Source organism: Pseudopodoces humilis, chromosome 17 (assembly GCF_049639895.1).
Source record: "Pseudopodoces humilis isolate 2021_Gansu_Grassland_sample_001 chromosome 17, ASM4963989v1, whole genome shotgun sequence".
Lineage (NCBI taxonomy): Eukaryota > Metazoa > Chordata > Aves > Passeriformes > Paridae > Pseudopodoces > Pseudopodoces humilis.
This window is the reverse complement of record NC_142216.1, coordinates 12,012,939-12,026,984: the sequence shown is the minus strand read 5'-3', so window position 1 is coordinate 12,026,984 and position 14,046 is coordinate 12,012,939. Positions and strand designations below refer to the sequence as shown.

Below are 14,046 nucleotides of genomic sequence, written 5' to 3'. Positions count from 1 at the left end.
CCCAGGTCAAAACTAATGGTTTCCCACCATCCTCACCCTCCCCCTTAAGTCACCATGAAAACAAATGCATACAACTTACTGTACAAATACAAAGCTGCAGGCATTCAATTTACAGAACATTCTGAAAATATTTCAAGCATAAAAAGTACACTTGGTAATTGCAAAAATAAAGCTTCACTTTTTTAAAAAACATTTTGATCAGAGCTCAAGCAAAACAAACATTTAAGGATTCCTACTTCAGCTTAACTTCCTAAGAACACCACCTTCAGAAATTAAAAAAAAAAACCCTCAGATTTTTGGTGACAAAGTAACTGACCATGTCTTTTAATGAAGAGAAATGGTATATACAACAATGGCACAGACCTTAAGCATCAACAATATATTTCAGCCAAAATTAAGTCAGCAAGTGATCCGAGTCATTCTTAGCATCACACAGTACTCATTACTAAGAACCTCAATCCACCAAGAACAGATACTAAGTTAGACTGGTACAAATGGAGGGAAAAATCCATGACATCAAATAGGCTCAGTTTTTGTCACTGAACATTTTTTAGGCTAAGTTTCACTAGTGCAAGACCATTTGTTTACCCAATTAAATGAAAGCTCATAAATGTCACAATTTAAGAACACTCATACAAAACTATTTTTTCTTTTAAAAAAGTGCCACATACCATACTTTTACTAGAAAAGTTACAAACTAATGGAAGACTGTCTGTCTCCATCTCTTGTCAACAAGGAAAGGCCAAAGTGATTCTCTGATCCCAGCTCGAAATGGCGTTCTCTGACCTATCCCCAGCATCTCCAACTTGGAGCAGTCCAGCTGAGCATTCTTCGGACGAAGAGCACCCACAACTGGACTATCAGTAATCTAAAATCAGAAACAGGAGAAAAGCCCCACACCAGTAAGCAATCAGAAGTGACTGAAAAATACTTGTACAGTAGAACTTTTTCTTCACAGCTTTCTATACAGATATAGATTAAACCTCCCAAGTATTTTGTGGGGTTTTTTGTAATTTGGATTTTTTTGCTATTTACTTGTTTTATTGTTAACTTTATTTCAACACATCAGGCCATGTGAATTGTCTTAAGGGAAATTTTTCTCACTCTCTTTACTGCAACTATTTGTGTTTTTCAACATTTTATTCATATTTTCACTCTGTGATTATTGTCACAAGGTAAGGAATGCTCCAGAATGTAAATGAAACCATGTCTTGATCAATATCCTCAAAGAGAAAAAGAGTTGGGCAGAAAAAATTAAGACTAAGTGTTCTCCATTGTTTTTCTTCCATCTTCCAAGTCACATTTGAGTTTCAGTGTTCACCAATTCTGAATCCTCAGAATTTATTTTGTACATAGATAAAATCTTCCTTATATTTTATATGCCCACCACATTACCAGTACGTCTTTAAGAGTAGTCTCAAGCGTCAATAAAACTGCAGGAGGTGTGTTTTAAGCAAAGCAAAAATAATTTGTAGCTCTTAAGTAAATGTATTCAGAAATAAATCTGGACATTGCACAGCCTTTACAGAGCCTTATCTTCAAGTTAATGTTCTATCAATATGTAACATAAAAGTACAGATTTGCTTGTGACTAAGGGGAACTGATCTGCAGAAATATCATTACACCACAGACTGGGAAACTGGTGACTGACCAAGCGACTAATTTTCCTAATTCAGCAGGTCAAAGCAGCTGTTGTTTTCCTGAGCTTGATACCAGCCAAACCCCTCAGCAAGAGATCTGCTGTACTGGACACAGCCCATCCTGAAGAGGAAGCTCACTTGTACAGCCAGCGGGAGACCTGCTACTTGCAATGATCAGGCACATCTGTCTGCCTGTATGTCCAACAACACATCACTTACTGGTCTCAAGTGGCTGCTGGGAAGGTTGAAAGCATCTGCAATTGCACAGGCCATCTCATACTTAGTCATCTGTTCATTGCCAGACCAGTGAAAGGTACCTTTTATTGACGGGTCCTAGAGAAGAAAGAGGAAACTCAGATGAAAGGAAGCAGCCAGCAGGCCCTCAGGCTAATTCCTGTGCAAGAACTGTGCAGAATTAGCATCCAGCAAGACCCTATCTCAAAAGGCATCTTACACTACCTCAGAGGTGTTCTAGAAACATATGTACCCTTTCAGAGAACACCCAAGCAAGGGACTGAGATGGGAAACTGGTGTTTACTTCTATCTGACCTGACTTCACAAACAGCTTGTGTCCTGTACTGTAGAATGAACAGGAGGGAAAGGAGCTGCCCACCAACCAAACAAGATCAAAGAGCTGGGGAGGAGGAACTCAGCTGTTCTGTGATGTTCACTTACTCAAAAACAAAGGCAAAAGGCATTACACATATGCTGAATGTTAAGCTGCAAACCCTGTACAAGTCCAGTCAAGCTGACTGCACCATGTCCATGGTCCATGTTTACAAAGTTACTGTATGAAAAAATAAAGGTGGTTGTTTACTGTTTGGTTCTGTTACCTTGCAAAGATGATAATCTGAAGGTGCTGTGGTGAACAAATACAAGGAAGTAATTCAGGCCAGGGGCTTTGTTCTGCCACTTCAGTGTTAATACAATAAACAAGGGCATATTTGAGAATTACATTCAAACACATGGTTTTGTTTAGTTCAAACTAGCAATTTGTAAAAGGCATATCAGAATGAATTTGGCATTTCTAATTCTCTCTATACCGGAAGACACAAAACAATTTTCAGAAGGTTCTAGTCCCATCCCTTGAACCACTTTTGTTTCAAAGACCACAATACCCTTATAGTCATGCAAAGATCCTGGAGTATTACAGCCAGTTCTTTCCTCCCTCCTAGCATTCCAGAAATGCAAATAATCCAGGTGATGTGCAGTTCTCAGTTGTTCAGAAGCAAAGCTGAGAACTCAAACTGTTTTCACTTTGCAGAGGCTCATTTCTTGCCACTCTTACCAGCATTCTTTTCTCTGCTAGTTGTCTGCAAACAGCTGCTACATCCTTGACATTGGTAGGAAATCTCTGTTGCCAGTGGTCCATGTTGGCAGATTTATTACTGAACTGTACTTTATCAAACATTACTGTCACAGCACTTTCCTCCAGTCTTTCCACCTCTCCATACAAGACAGGAATCCTAAGTACTGCAGTTTCTAAAAGAAATAATATTTTAGATCATGGGTGGGAACAAATGCTGCAGCATAATCTGAAAAGTGGAAGTGTTAAGAAATATGCTGATCATATTAAGCAACAAATCACAAATAAAATGCTAGTATGTTGGCTCACAGAATAGAATTTTAATTTTTATCAAAATCAGTTTATAAACACTAAAATTTTAGATATTATTATATTATTATTTATTTTCATTTATGCCATTATTTCCAGAAAGTTAATAAGCCTTAATTAATTGCATAAAGATGCCTGTTTGGATTAAAACAAAAATTAAAAAAACAAAAACTACTCCATACAGTTACTTCAGCACTTGCCATCCTCACTGGGTAAGAGCAAGGAGAAAAATTCCCACGAATCACAAGTCATCATATTCAGGCATCAATTACAAAGATTTTTCACCCATCATGCAGAAACCTCCTGTATAAAGGAGGATATTATTTAAAATAATATTAAGAAAATAATAAGGAAAAAAGGTATGACCCTTGAAATAAATTAAAAGCTTGACAAACAAGGAATAGGTTCACAGAACACAATAGTAAATAATGTAAATATTTAGTAATAATAAAGAGTAAAAAATAGTAAATAATAAGATTCCAGGACAGTGATTTGAGAAATTAACAAAATGCAAAGAGAAGCATATTTCATGATGGAATATATCATACTAGTATATCTCTATCATGAAGACTCAAAAAGCCTCTGAGGAGAAATCCAAGGCTATGACAAATTACTTAAAAGTAATAGTTTTGCTGAAAGAGAAAACAAAAAAATCAGAACTGGAATTAGAAGCTGAAGTCACCAAAACATTGCCATTCTTAATATATTTGGAGGGAAATGCTATAGCTATTAGAGAGACAAACAGCAAAAGCTAATACAGAAATTATTCTCACAGAGAAGTAAACCACAAGTACTTAGACAAGAAAAACAAATAGAAAGCCCAACATGACACTGATTTCCTGCTGCTTCTAGAAGCAGTTATTTGGTCATTCAGCAGGTAAGTTCTTCCTCTTTAAATACTAGTTGAAACATCTATTTTTTAATTGCTCTAAAAATATTCATTCTTTGAGAAGAAAACTGCTTTCCTTTCATTCCCAGCTCTCTGGGACATGGAGAGGATCAGCCTCACGACTAGCAGCTCTTAGGACCTTTTGACACTTTGTAGTTTTACAAGCATGACTATATACATATACATACATATATATATACACATATATACATATATATACATACATACATATACACACACACACATATATATATATGCATGTATCCTGTTTTAACCATGGTAAAGTATCTTTCTAAAAAAATGTTAAACCCACTTACTGGAGATTTCTGCATTTTACAACAGAAATGGACAGGGCAGTTAACACAGCTACAGATCTGACCAATGGAATTCTACCTACACTATATCAGAAAATTAGTGGTTGGAACAGCAGTACATGGAAAATACATGTATTTGTATGAATCAAGAGAATTCATATTTTCTAGCTCTTTACTCAGCACCACCTCGACACTCCTCCTGCTAGTAACATCACTGCTCTCTGACAGATCTTGCTCCAAAAGTTTACAAAACCAAACTGCAGTGTTGAGCTGGTGGAAGGGTCTAGCAAGATACCCACACATACTTGGATTTGGTAAAGTCTTATCTTCATTAGCAATCTAGAAGAGGGAGCAAACAGCATCACAGTCAAATTCAGAGATGGTATTTAATCTAGAGGTGGAGGGAATAACTTGTCATTTAAATTTGTTTTTACTTAAACAAGACTTTTCTTATCAAAGTACTTTTTTAAAAAGTTTCTTTCTTACTACTAATGCCACATCCATCATACACAGCATATTTACTTACTGGAAGACCATCACATTAATTTAACAACAGGTTGTTAAACTGGTTCTCTGGTTGGGAAGCACAAAACCAGAGTGTGAGTATCATACTGACATATCAGAAGCCTCTTCTGCATGTGTACTGAGATTATTTTCTTCAGATTTTTTGATTAAAAAAAACAAGTGCTTCTTTCCTTACAATCTTTGAATGTACACTAACAGTGTACTAACTAGAAACAGCCAAATCTCTATACAAGAAACAAATCTTAAAGAGAACATGCTCTTTTCCTTTAAGTAGAATTTTAAAAATTGTTTGTATATTTTATATGCCAAATTTTCATTAAGAAAAGACATAAACAAATTTTAAAAATCTTGTTGTTTAAAACAATAAATATGTTATTAACCCTTTAGAAAGTATTACAAGAAGGAATATGATGTGTGAAGGTGAGTAAAACCAACATGAGTGGCCTGTTGGCATATGTAATAGAGCAGAACCCAAAGAGAAACAAGGCTCCATGTTGATTTGAGCTGTATTATTACTGAATCACGTCTGGTTTTCCCTTTAAGTAAACATACATTGACAACACATGCAATGCAATGCATCCCCATAAATAACTGCAGCTATGTGTTGAATGATGTATTTTATCTTTCTTTAGGAACTGCAGATTCACAACAGACAAAGGCTCTTGAATATCCATCAGAGAGAGACAACACAAATAAAGACTGGAACAGGTAAGAAATAAAAGCTTTAGTCAAGATATAAGCAAGAGGGATTGCTCATGAGCAAGGAGACCAACTCCTAATCACATTCTTCTCTGAAACTCGTTTCCATGGTTTTGCAACTTCATCACTGGCTTAAGAGTCTACTAAGCTAATATATAAATGAGTAAAAATAGAAAGCCTATATTAAAAATAGTTGAGTGTCTTACCTTCATTGTTTTCCAGAACTGCCTTTTCACCCTCCAGTTTGGTTTTACCATATAAATTCAGGGGATTTGGTACATCAGTCTCTTTATATGGAGGGCTTGTTCCATCAAATACATAGTCTGTACTAATGTAGATCAGAAATGCTCCAACTCCAGCTATGAAGAAAATGTTTATAGATCATTTATATTAATTCATACCTTCTTTGAAATCCCAATAGACCCTTAAATCCTCCCAAGGATCTCATCTTTCATGCACATTCATTCCTGCTGTTTTGTCTGTTCCCTCATCCTTCAGAGTTGTGCACATCACTCTTACAGAAAACAGGTTGACAGCACACTGATGGCAGAAGTGACATTCACACTCGTACCATTTGCATTGATGCTCCTGTATAAATAGATGCAGGATTTTAATAAGACACCAAAGCCATGAGATGGTCTCCTTACCTGCCTCTTTTGCTAAGTTTGCTGAAGCAGCCACATTGAGCTGAGAAGCAGCGTCAGGTTGACTTTCTACAACATCTGGCCTTCTCTCAGCAGCACAGTGCACTATAACATGAGGCTGGAAATTAAAGACTAATTTTAAACAACCAGCATATCAAGAGATGGCGGTTGCACCCTAACTCTAGCAATGACACCCCTCAGGCAAAACTAAGTAATAAAGCTGTTATTTTTAATTACAGCATTCTGTAGGAATGCTGAGGAACACCTTCTCCTTAGTATCTTTTTACTAAAAATACTAATAAAACCATGCTGTTTCAAGATACGAAAAGCATTTATCATTAATTGTGCAATTATGGTCTCCAGTAGCTTCAATTTTACAGCAGCTTTGAAATTGTGGGGATTTTTTTCTTTTTAACTCAGTATAGTAAAATATATATTAATATAAGATACATCTCTCACGCACACAAGGGTACTAAAAATTTTTAGGTATAATATTTACACATGGCTTACTTGATGTATGCAGATTATTAAGATAATATTTACTCTTCTACAGAATAGCACCCTGCATAATGCATTTCAGGTTTTATATATTCCTCTTGGCACTTAGACTGAAAAACCAGTGAACACTGCCCACTACACAGAACTACTGCTGTTGTATTCAAATATTCTTCCACTTCCCCAGAACTGGATGTTGACACATTATTGTGTCAATAAACATATCTTCTCCTTTCCAGTGTGCTGGCACTTACAGCTGTGCCTGGAGCCTGCCTGTGGTGAGCACAGCAAAGAGCAGAGCTATCTGTACCTACAGAGCAAACCTCTGCTCTGGGTGGGGCAGAACACACAGCTGGCACCTTTGTCAGAGCTCTGCCAAAGCACCAGCCCCACTAAGGCCCCAGAACTCAGCAGCACTATCAGCTGACTACTGGACGCATAAAATACCCCTCCCATCCACTTTACACTACAGAAACTTACTTGAAAATCATGGATAATGTCATGAACTGCAATAGAGTCCAGAAGATTAATCTGTTCAAATCTGGGCTGAGCTCTCCTGTATCCACAACCAACTGTGTTCCAATTATTTTCATTGAATTCTTTAAATACAGCTCTGCCAAGAAGTCCCGTAGCACCAGTGATCAAAACTCGCCTACTGGGAACGTCAACATCTTCCTAGGGAAATGACAACAGGAAAAGTTTTGTTTCTACTGTAGTTTTTACTATTTTTTCTTTAAAAGTATGCAAGACTACAGTCAGAGTACTAAAAAAGCTTCTCCTGAATCTTTTGGAGTGTCTCATGGAATACCAACATCTGGGAGGACCAATACTGAAGCAGTCATCTACTTAAACATATGTTCAAAGGTAATGAAAACAAAACTTCAGTGAGCAACTCATTTACTTCTACAACAAAACGCGAGTGAAGACAGATTTTTAAGTTCATTCAAAAGCTGATAACTTTGTGCAATCTAAAAGGAGGGAAATAACTTCTTTAGAAAATGGACCCAAAAGATGTAACATTTAGGGTCCAAATCCTACAACAAATAATTCTGGATACGCTGTGCCTGTTAAAAGCTGCAGCAATACAATACAAGTTACTGTAGTAATTAAAATATTTTATATTATTATTAAATAGAAGAGTAATTAGTTGTTATTCAACACAATAGTCTATTAATAAGTAAAACCAAGATACAGATCTCTCGTCAGTTTTACAAAATGCATCTAGAAGTGATTTGACAATTTCAGTTCTCAATCTATTCAATAGACTAAAGCTGTACTTTAGCTCCTGCACATTTTGGTACTTGGGACAGCTTGTGAACATTAGTACACACAAACTTCATCCCACCTCTCACCAGAACATCAAGTTTTCAAGACACCAAATACAAGATCCATGTTTGTCTCTGAAATCTTTATTTTCCTTTGATGTTTTCCTTCTATATCTGCCATGAATAGCCCCAAAATCGCCTGCTAAAAATAAAAATGAAAGCATATCATTACCATGCCTGTGCAGAAAAAACTTTGGGTGTGCAGAATCCACAAATCTTGGATTTCCTGACCACTTTACACACAAGGACAATTTGTGACAAATTACTATAATTCCTGTAGAATTATACTATCATAGAATGTTTTCTGCTATGCAATCTCAATAGACCAGTAATTTCTAAGCACTGTACCAGACTGCTACTTTTTGGCTGCAGCACAGGAAGCCATGTCCAAATTACTATCTTTCACCCATGAAGTTAGAAAGCTTTTGTTCCATAAGGGTATATGCAGAGCAGCATGATGGAAAAAGCCTACATCAAAACAACTGTTTGAAGTTCCCAGCACAGGGCATGTATTTTTCTCAACTCTAAATCTCCACATGAAGGCTGACTTATTCCCATTAGTAGTGGATGATAATTAATATTTTATATCTGGACAGTGGCCTGAAAATGACAGACTACAGCAAGTGATGTTCAAAAAGTTACTTAAATTTTACCTGAGAACACAAGCTCGTTTACCATCTGTAAAGCATGAGCAAGACCATGCAACTACTATTTTATTCTGTACTTCTCTTAGCAAAGTCTGCACAGTGCCACAGGACCTGTGATCAGGGCTTCCACAGCCAGAGCTGCCTGCTAATAAATATCTACCAATTGCTGCAAAACAGAGTCAAAAGGTTCTCTAAAAACACAACTGAATATCTTCAGTGAGAAGGAAGTGACCAACACAAAACCAAGTGTCATCTGCAAATTTGATGTTTTAAAGCCTCATTCATCTAAGTTTGTTTATTTTACGTATCATAAAGATGATGTTACATCAGCAGGACAGCTTGAACTGGACACAAACACAGCTTTCACCAAGCACATCTTGCATACTACTGCTGTCTGCAAGACTAATTGATTCCTGCCCCTTGTTTCTGAGAGAGCAAGACAAATTATAGATGTTTCCCAAAAATCCAACACCAACTAATTACCAGTTTGAACCTCTTCTTGACAGAAACTTGAACACTACTGTGATAAACAACCTGAACAGATGAACTCTTTCCCTGTATGCTGCTTTGCTCCTTCACAGGAAGCTAGCTGCAGCATTTCTATAGTCTACTAACCCTACTGGAACATACAGTTTTGAGGTTTATAATGCAGCTACCCATTTATTGTCATCTGATGTCCATATTAACCAAGAATAGCAAAAAGGCATTGTGTTTAGAAGTCTCATGCACATAAAAAAGTTACATCATTATCAGATTAAAAAACAGCATTTATGAGGCACCAGATCACTTTGTAGACATTACTAAACTATAAAATAACAGTATAATTTGTAAAAAGAACAAACCACGATGCATTTCAAGTTGAAAACCAGAAACAAGTGCTTTTAAAGTTTTTCATAAAGCTTTTCAAATTCTATATTTTTCTTTAGAAAATCATGATGAATTCAAACCACCAGTTTAAGGAATGGCCACTAAAACCCGGAAGCTACTGGTGTAACAGATTTACAACATAACACAATGAGATCCAAGTCACTACAGGGAACGTGAGACTGAGCTCTCTCAGCTCTGACATTCCCTGCAGCCACAGAAAACAAAAGGCAAAGCCTGTGGCTTTCCAAAGGCTCAGAACGACAGGTGAATCTACAGTCGCGTTACCTGGACTTGTTCTGTCTTTCCCTACACGCCCAACCTCACTGTCGCGGCAACTCACGTACACCTGTGGGGCACCACCGACCCCGCCCGGGACAGTAGCAGGGACGCGCCTGCCAGAGGAATCCTGTGTGCAATTCCCGCACACAGCCGCTACCGCCGAGCCCTTCCCTGGGCCACGGGCTCACCGAGAGCGGCGCCGCGGGCTGCCGAGCACCGCGGGCTGCCGAGCACAGCGTCCCCGTGAGGATACAGAACAACCCAACTCGCGGAGCCCGCGGGCGCTCCCAGCTGCAGTTCTCAGGTAGCTGCGGCCCCTCGAGGCGCAGCCCCAGCGGCCGCGGCCCCGCGGCGAATGCGTCAGCGCTCCGGGCCTGCCTGCCCGGCCCCGCGCTGCACAGCGGCACAGCCGCCCCGCGGCGGGCTGCCGGCCCCGCCGCCCTCACCTCCACGAGCTCGCAGCGTCCCGGCGCGAAGCGGATCCTGAGCTCCTTCTCCCGGCCGACCATGGCGGGGCCCGGCGCTGCGCGAGGGAGGCTCCGCGCCCGTGCTGAGCGCCGCGCGGCAGGGGGCGCCCTCCCTGCGCCGCGGGCCCGACGCACGCGCCTCCCGCCGCCGCGCACTCATTGGCCGGGGCGCGCCGAGGGGGCGGGGCCAGGACGGGTATTAAAGGGACAGGGAGGGCGCACGTGCGGGCGGGGAGCAGGCGGGGGGGAGCGCGGGAGCTGTCAGTGCCCACAGGCAGCCCCGCCCCGCGGCACAGCGCCTCACACAGCGCCTCACACAGCGCCTCACAGCAACAGAGCCTTACCGAGCGCCTCACTGCGTGTCACACAGCGCCTCACAGCAGCAGAACCTTACCGAGCGCCTCACAGCAGCAGCGCCCGCGGCTGGCAAAAGCGGCCGCTGTGGCCCCGTAACGCTCCCGGCCTCAGCGCGGAGAAGGGAAGCAGAGGGGCCCTGTGCTCTCGGGGCGCCGCAAGAGCTGGGGCTGCCGTACCTGCAGGGCTGGCTCCGCTTTTCATGGTCGTGGTGTTTTAAACAGTAATAAAAGTTACTGCAGTAAGTACGTGTGGCGCTGCGTTTTAATATTCGACCACATTTCGCCTACTGAAACTGTGAACTTTTCTATTGTGATTTCTCATTTGTAAAAAACAAAGTGGAAGTTCAGAATTAGACCAAAATATCATACTATCGCACATATAGCTCTGTCACGTATTCACTATAAATCACTTTATTCCTCCTTTTAGAATGGAGAAAAATAAGCATTTTCAATTTGCCTTTATCCAGAGTTCGATGTAAAAGCAACTGGTAAATCCCACAGAGGTGGTTGTTTTTGAGAGCACAATTACTGCTTACAGTACTCATCCTATATGTATAATTACGTGCTTACAAGGTGACAGATTTGATTTCTTTTTTCATAGAAGTTTTGAAGGTAACAGGATAATGTATACAAAGCGTTCCTGTACCATTTCTGACTCACAAAGGCAGAGACTGTGCCTAGCATTGTTTTAGCAAAAGAACTGAAGTTAAGTAGATGCATAAAAACTACTGGCCAAAACTCCCTGTAGCTACTTCACATTTGTATCTATGCCAATGAATTTATTTCAAATCGACTTGATTAAAATAGTTTTAATTAGTAGTACTCAAGGAAGAACACCAGAAAAGCCTACCAAAATTTAATAGAACCATACTAAAATTTTATAGAATATTGTAAATTACCTTTATTTTTGACAAACAGCTAACATTTAAAGGACAAAAAAGTGCATATACATAAAAAATTAAAGTACTTCATCCAGTTTCTGCCTTCATGGAATGAGACTGAAAAGATGCCCTTTTTTCCCCATGTAACAATCTATTGACACTTAATTCCTTTCCATTAACTTTAGAATTCTATTTCAAAATATCAGTAATTTATTGTTTGAAATCAAGAAGAAGAATCTACAAAGAAATACCAGACTGTTTAGCAGCATGGAGGTAAGACCTGATATCACATCATTTTCTCCCAACACAGCCTGGAAGAGCTCCCCTGTCCATTTTAACAAAAATACCATGATGGGGAAACAAAAATTTTGTCTTTCAGGCTCAGAGCAAGAGGAAAATAGCAAAAGCATAACACTGAAATCTCAAGCTACAATCATAAATGAGCCTGTAAAATGTCTTACCATCTTTGTCACCAGAATAAGTTAAATTATATGTAGTTTTTGTATCTTCATTATACAATATAATCTATTTTTTTTCCTCAAATATTTACCTCGAGTCAGAGCTCATGTTCTATAATAATAGTGTTCTACCTACACTTTTAATTTCTTTATTATTGTTACATTCACTTTATGAAACACTATGATTTTACAATAAAAATTATATTGCTGTCTAGATCACAGTCACTTAAGCATTATGCATCCCATGGTGACTAAATGGACCACTCATTAAATTAACATTTCAGACTGTAATTCAGAGAGACTAAAGCATAATTAAGTCTCCCTCTCTCCTCCCCATTTGCTTTTCCCTTGATTTTGTAACCAAAGTGTGGTAGCAACCTGTTAACACAAATACCCAGAGCCTTACCTGCTCCATTTCCAGCAGCATTTCAGGCACTGCCAAACCACAGAGGGAATTACCAGCCTAGGAAATCATTGCAGGTCTACTGTGCACTTGTCCCTTTGTCTGCTGTGCTTGCAGAGAACACATGGACTGAGAGCAGCACTGGCTCTGCTGACCTTTGAAACCAAAACAAATCCAAGCCCTATATCACATGTGGCTCTAAATCCTGTAAAGCTTTTGGTCTGGTCTCAGTGGTACCATTTAAGCAGCTCAGTATGAGCTTAAATTTTTACCTCATAACAGCCAGCATGAGCAAGCACAGCCATTGTGTGCATGAGACCCATTCAAAGCACTGGCACTGAGTCTTACACAGTTTGTCTTTTATAGCAAACCGTAGGAGGGCTCTAATTAGGTGTGGCAGGTTGAGAATTCTAAGAGCTCTTCACGTTATATTTCAACTAAGCACAGACCAGCTCTTGCTACAATAAAGCAATATGAATGATCAGAGCAGTAACTTTTGTGTTAAATCATGTATTTTTCAATTAAAAAAAAATAATCTTCCACAACATGAAAGTAATGGATTCCTGAAGTGAATGCTAATGTCAGTTGAGCTACAAATGTCAAGGTTTCAGTTTTTAATACTTCATTTCATAGTGCATGAAAGCAAAAAAAGCTTCCTACACTGAAGCTGACAAAAAGCCCTCAACTTCCCCTTGACTTCCACCCTTTGCCTTTCTCCCCACTCTGCTCTACATGATTTATCAATGTTTCAAAGTTCAAGGACCACCCTTGTTGTAAGTCTAGAAGAATTATTTGCTGGAGTTTCCCTTTTCTTCCCGTCAGTATAAGCACGCTCATGGCAGCTGTATCAAACAAGGATGTAGCAACTCTAAAAAAGCCCAGTCCCATGACACCTGCCATTCTTGGCTTTCCTTTGCCTATTTGTACCTTCAGTCAAAAAAAAAAACCAAAACCTTAACTCAGTGTCTCCATTTTTATGTTTCGAGTTTGGTGGAACCTTCCATTAACATTCCTGTTTCCTCTACATGTTTTTTTTTTTACTCCATTTACATCTTTCAGACAAGAAAGCCTTAATTTGTTTCTCCACAAGGAGAGAACTCCAGTATAAAATACTTCTAGCAACTTATCAAAATGTCTCAACGCTTCAGGCTGTATATTGAGTGCTCTCTTAATTAAAACACCTGAAACTAATCCTCATCCTCAGTCTTCAGAGGATCAAGTAATCTAGCAAATACACAAAGATGGCATTAACAGACATCTAGCAACTTCTTAGCCTTGGACTTAACATGCATTTTTTGTATATAATTTCCTAGGAATTATGAAGTCTCTGTAAGCTCACAATGTCAGCATAAATGGCAATAAATTCTACCAGCTAAGCTTTGGGTACTGCCTCTGCAGCACCTCTGTGCAAGACAGCTGCACAGACATACACTAACAAAAACAGTTCCACCTTTGGCTTAAATTCAATATTTTGTATTAAGAAAATAAGAGAATTGCAGGTAGTGTGTATTGTATAGTTCAGCTAAATAATTTCCCTAAGAC

General features: G+C 39.2%; 1 protein-coding gene across 2 annotated transcripts; it reads right to left on the bottom strand.

The window, feature by feature from the left end:
• Positions 1-308: 308 nt before the first annotated feature.
• Positions 309-12,531, bottom strand: MAT2B (methionine adenosyltransferase 2 non-catalytic beta subunit). 2 transcript variants are annotated; one of them, XM_088063639.1, is made up of 7 exons: positions 12,508-12,531; positions 7,302-7,496; positions 6,330-6,444; positions 5,889-6,041; positions 2,929-3,122; positions 1,860-1,973; positions 309-868 (listed from the first exon to the last, which is right to left on the bottom strand). In XM_088063639.1, the coding sequence occupies exons 1-7, from the start codon at positions 12,526-12,528 to the stop codon at positions 698-700; spliced, it is 963 nt and encodes a 320-aa protein (XP_087919765.1). In that variant the 5' UTR covers positions 12,529-12,531; the 3' UTR covers positions 309-697. The 2 variants fall into 2 exon arrangements, with proteins under 2 accessions (XP_087919765.1, XP_005523526.1); XM_005523469.2 differs by lacking the exon at positions 12,508-12,531 and adding an exon at positions 10,386-10,515.
• Between the last annotated feature and the right edge of the window lie 1,515 nt (positions 12,532-14,046).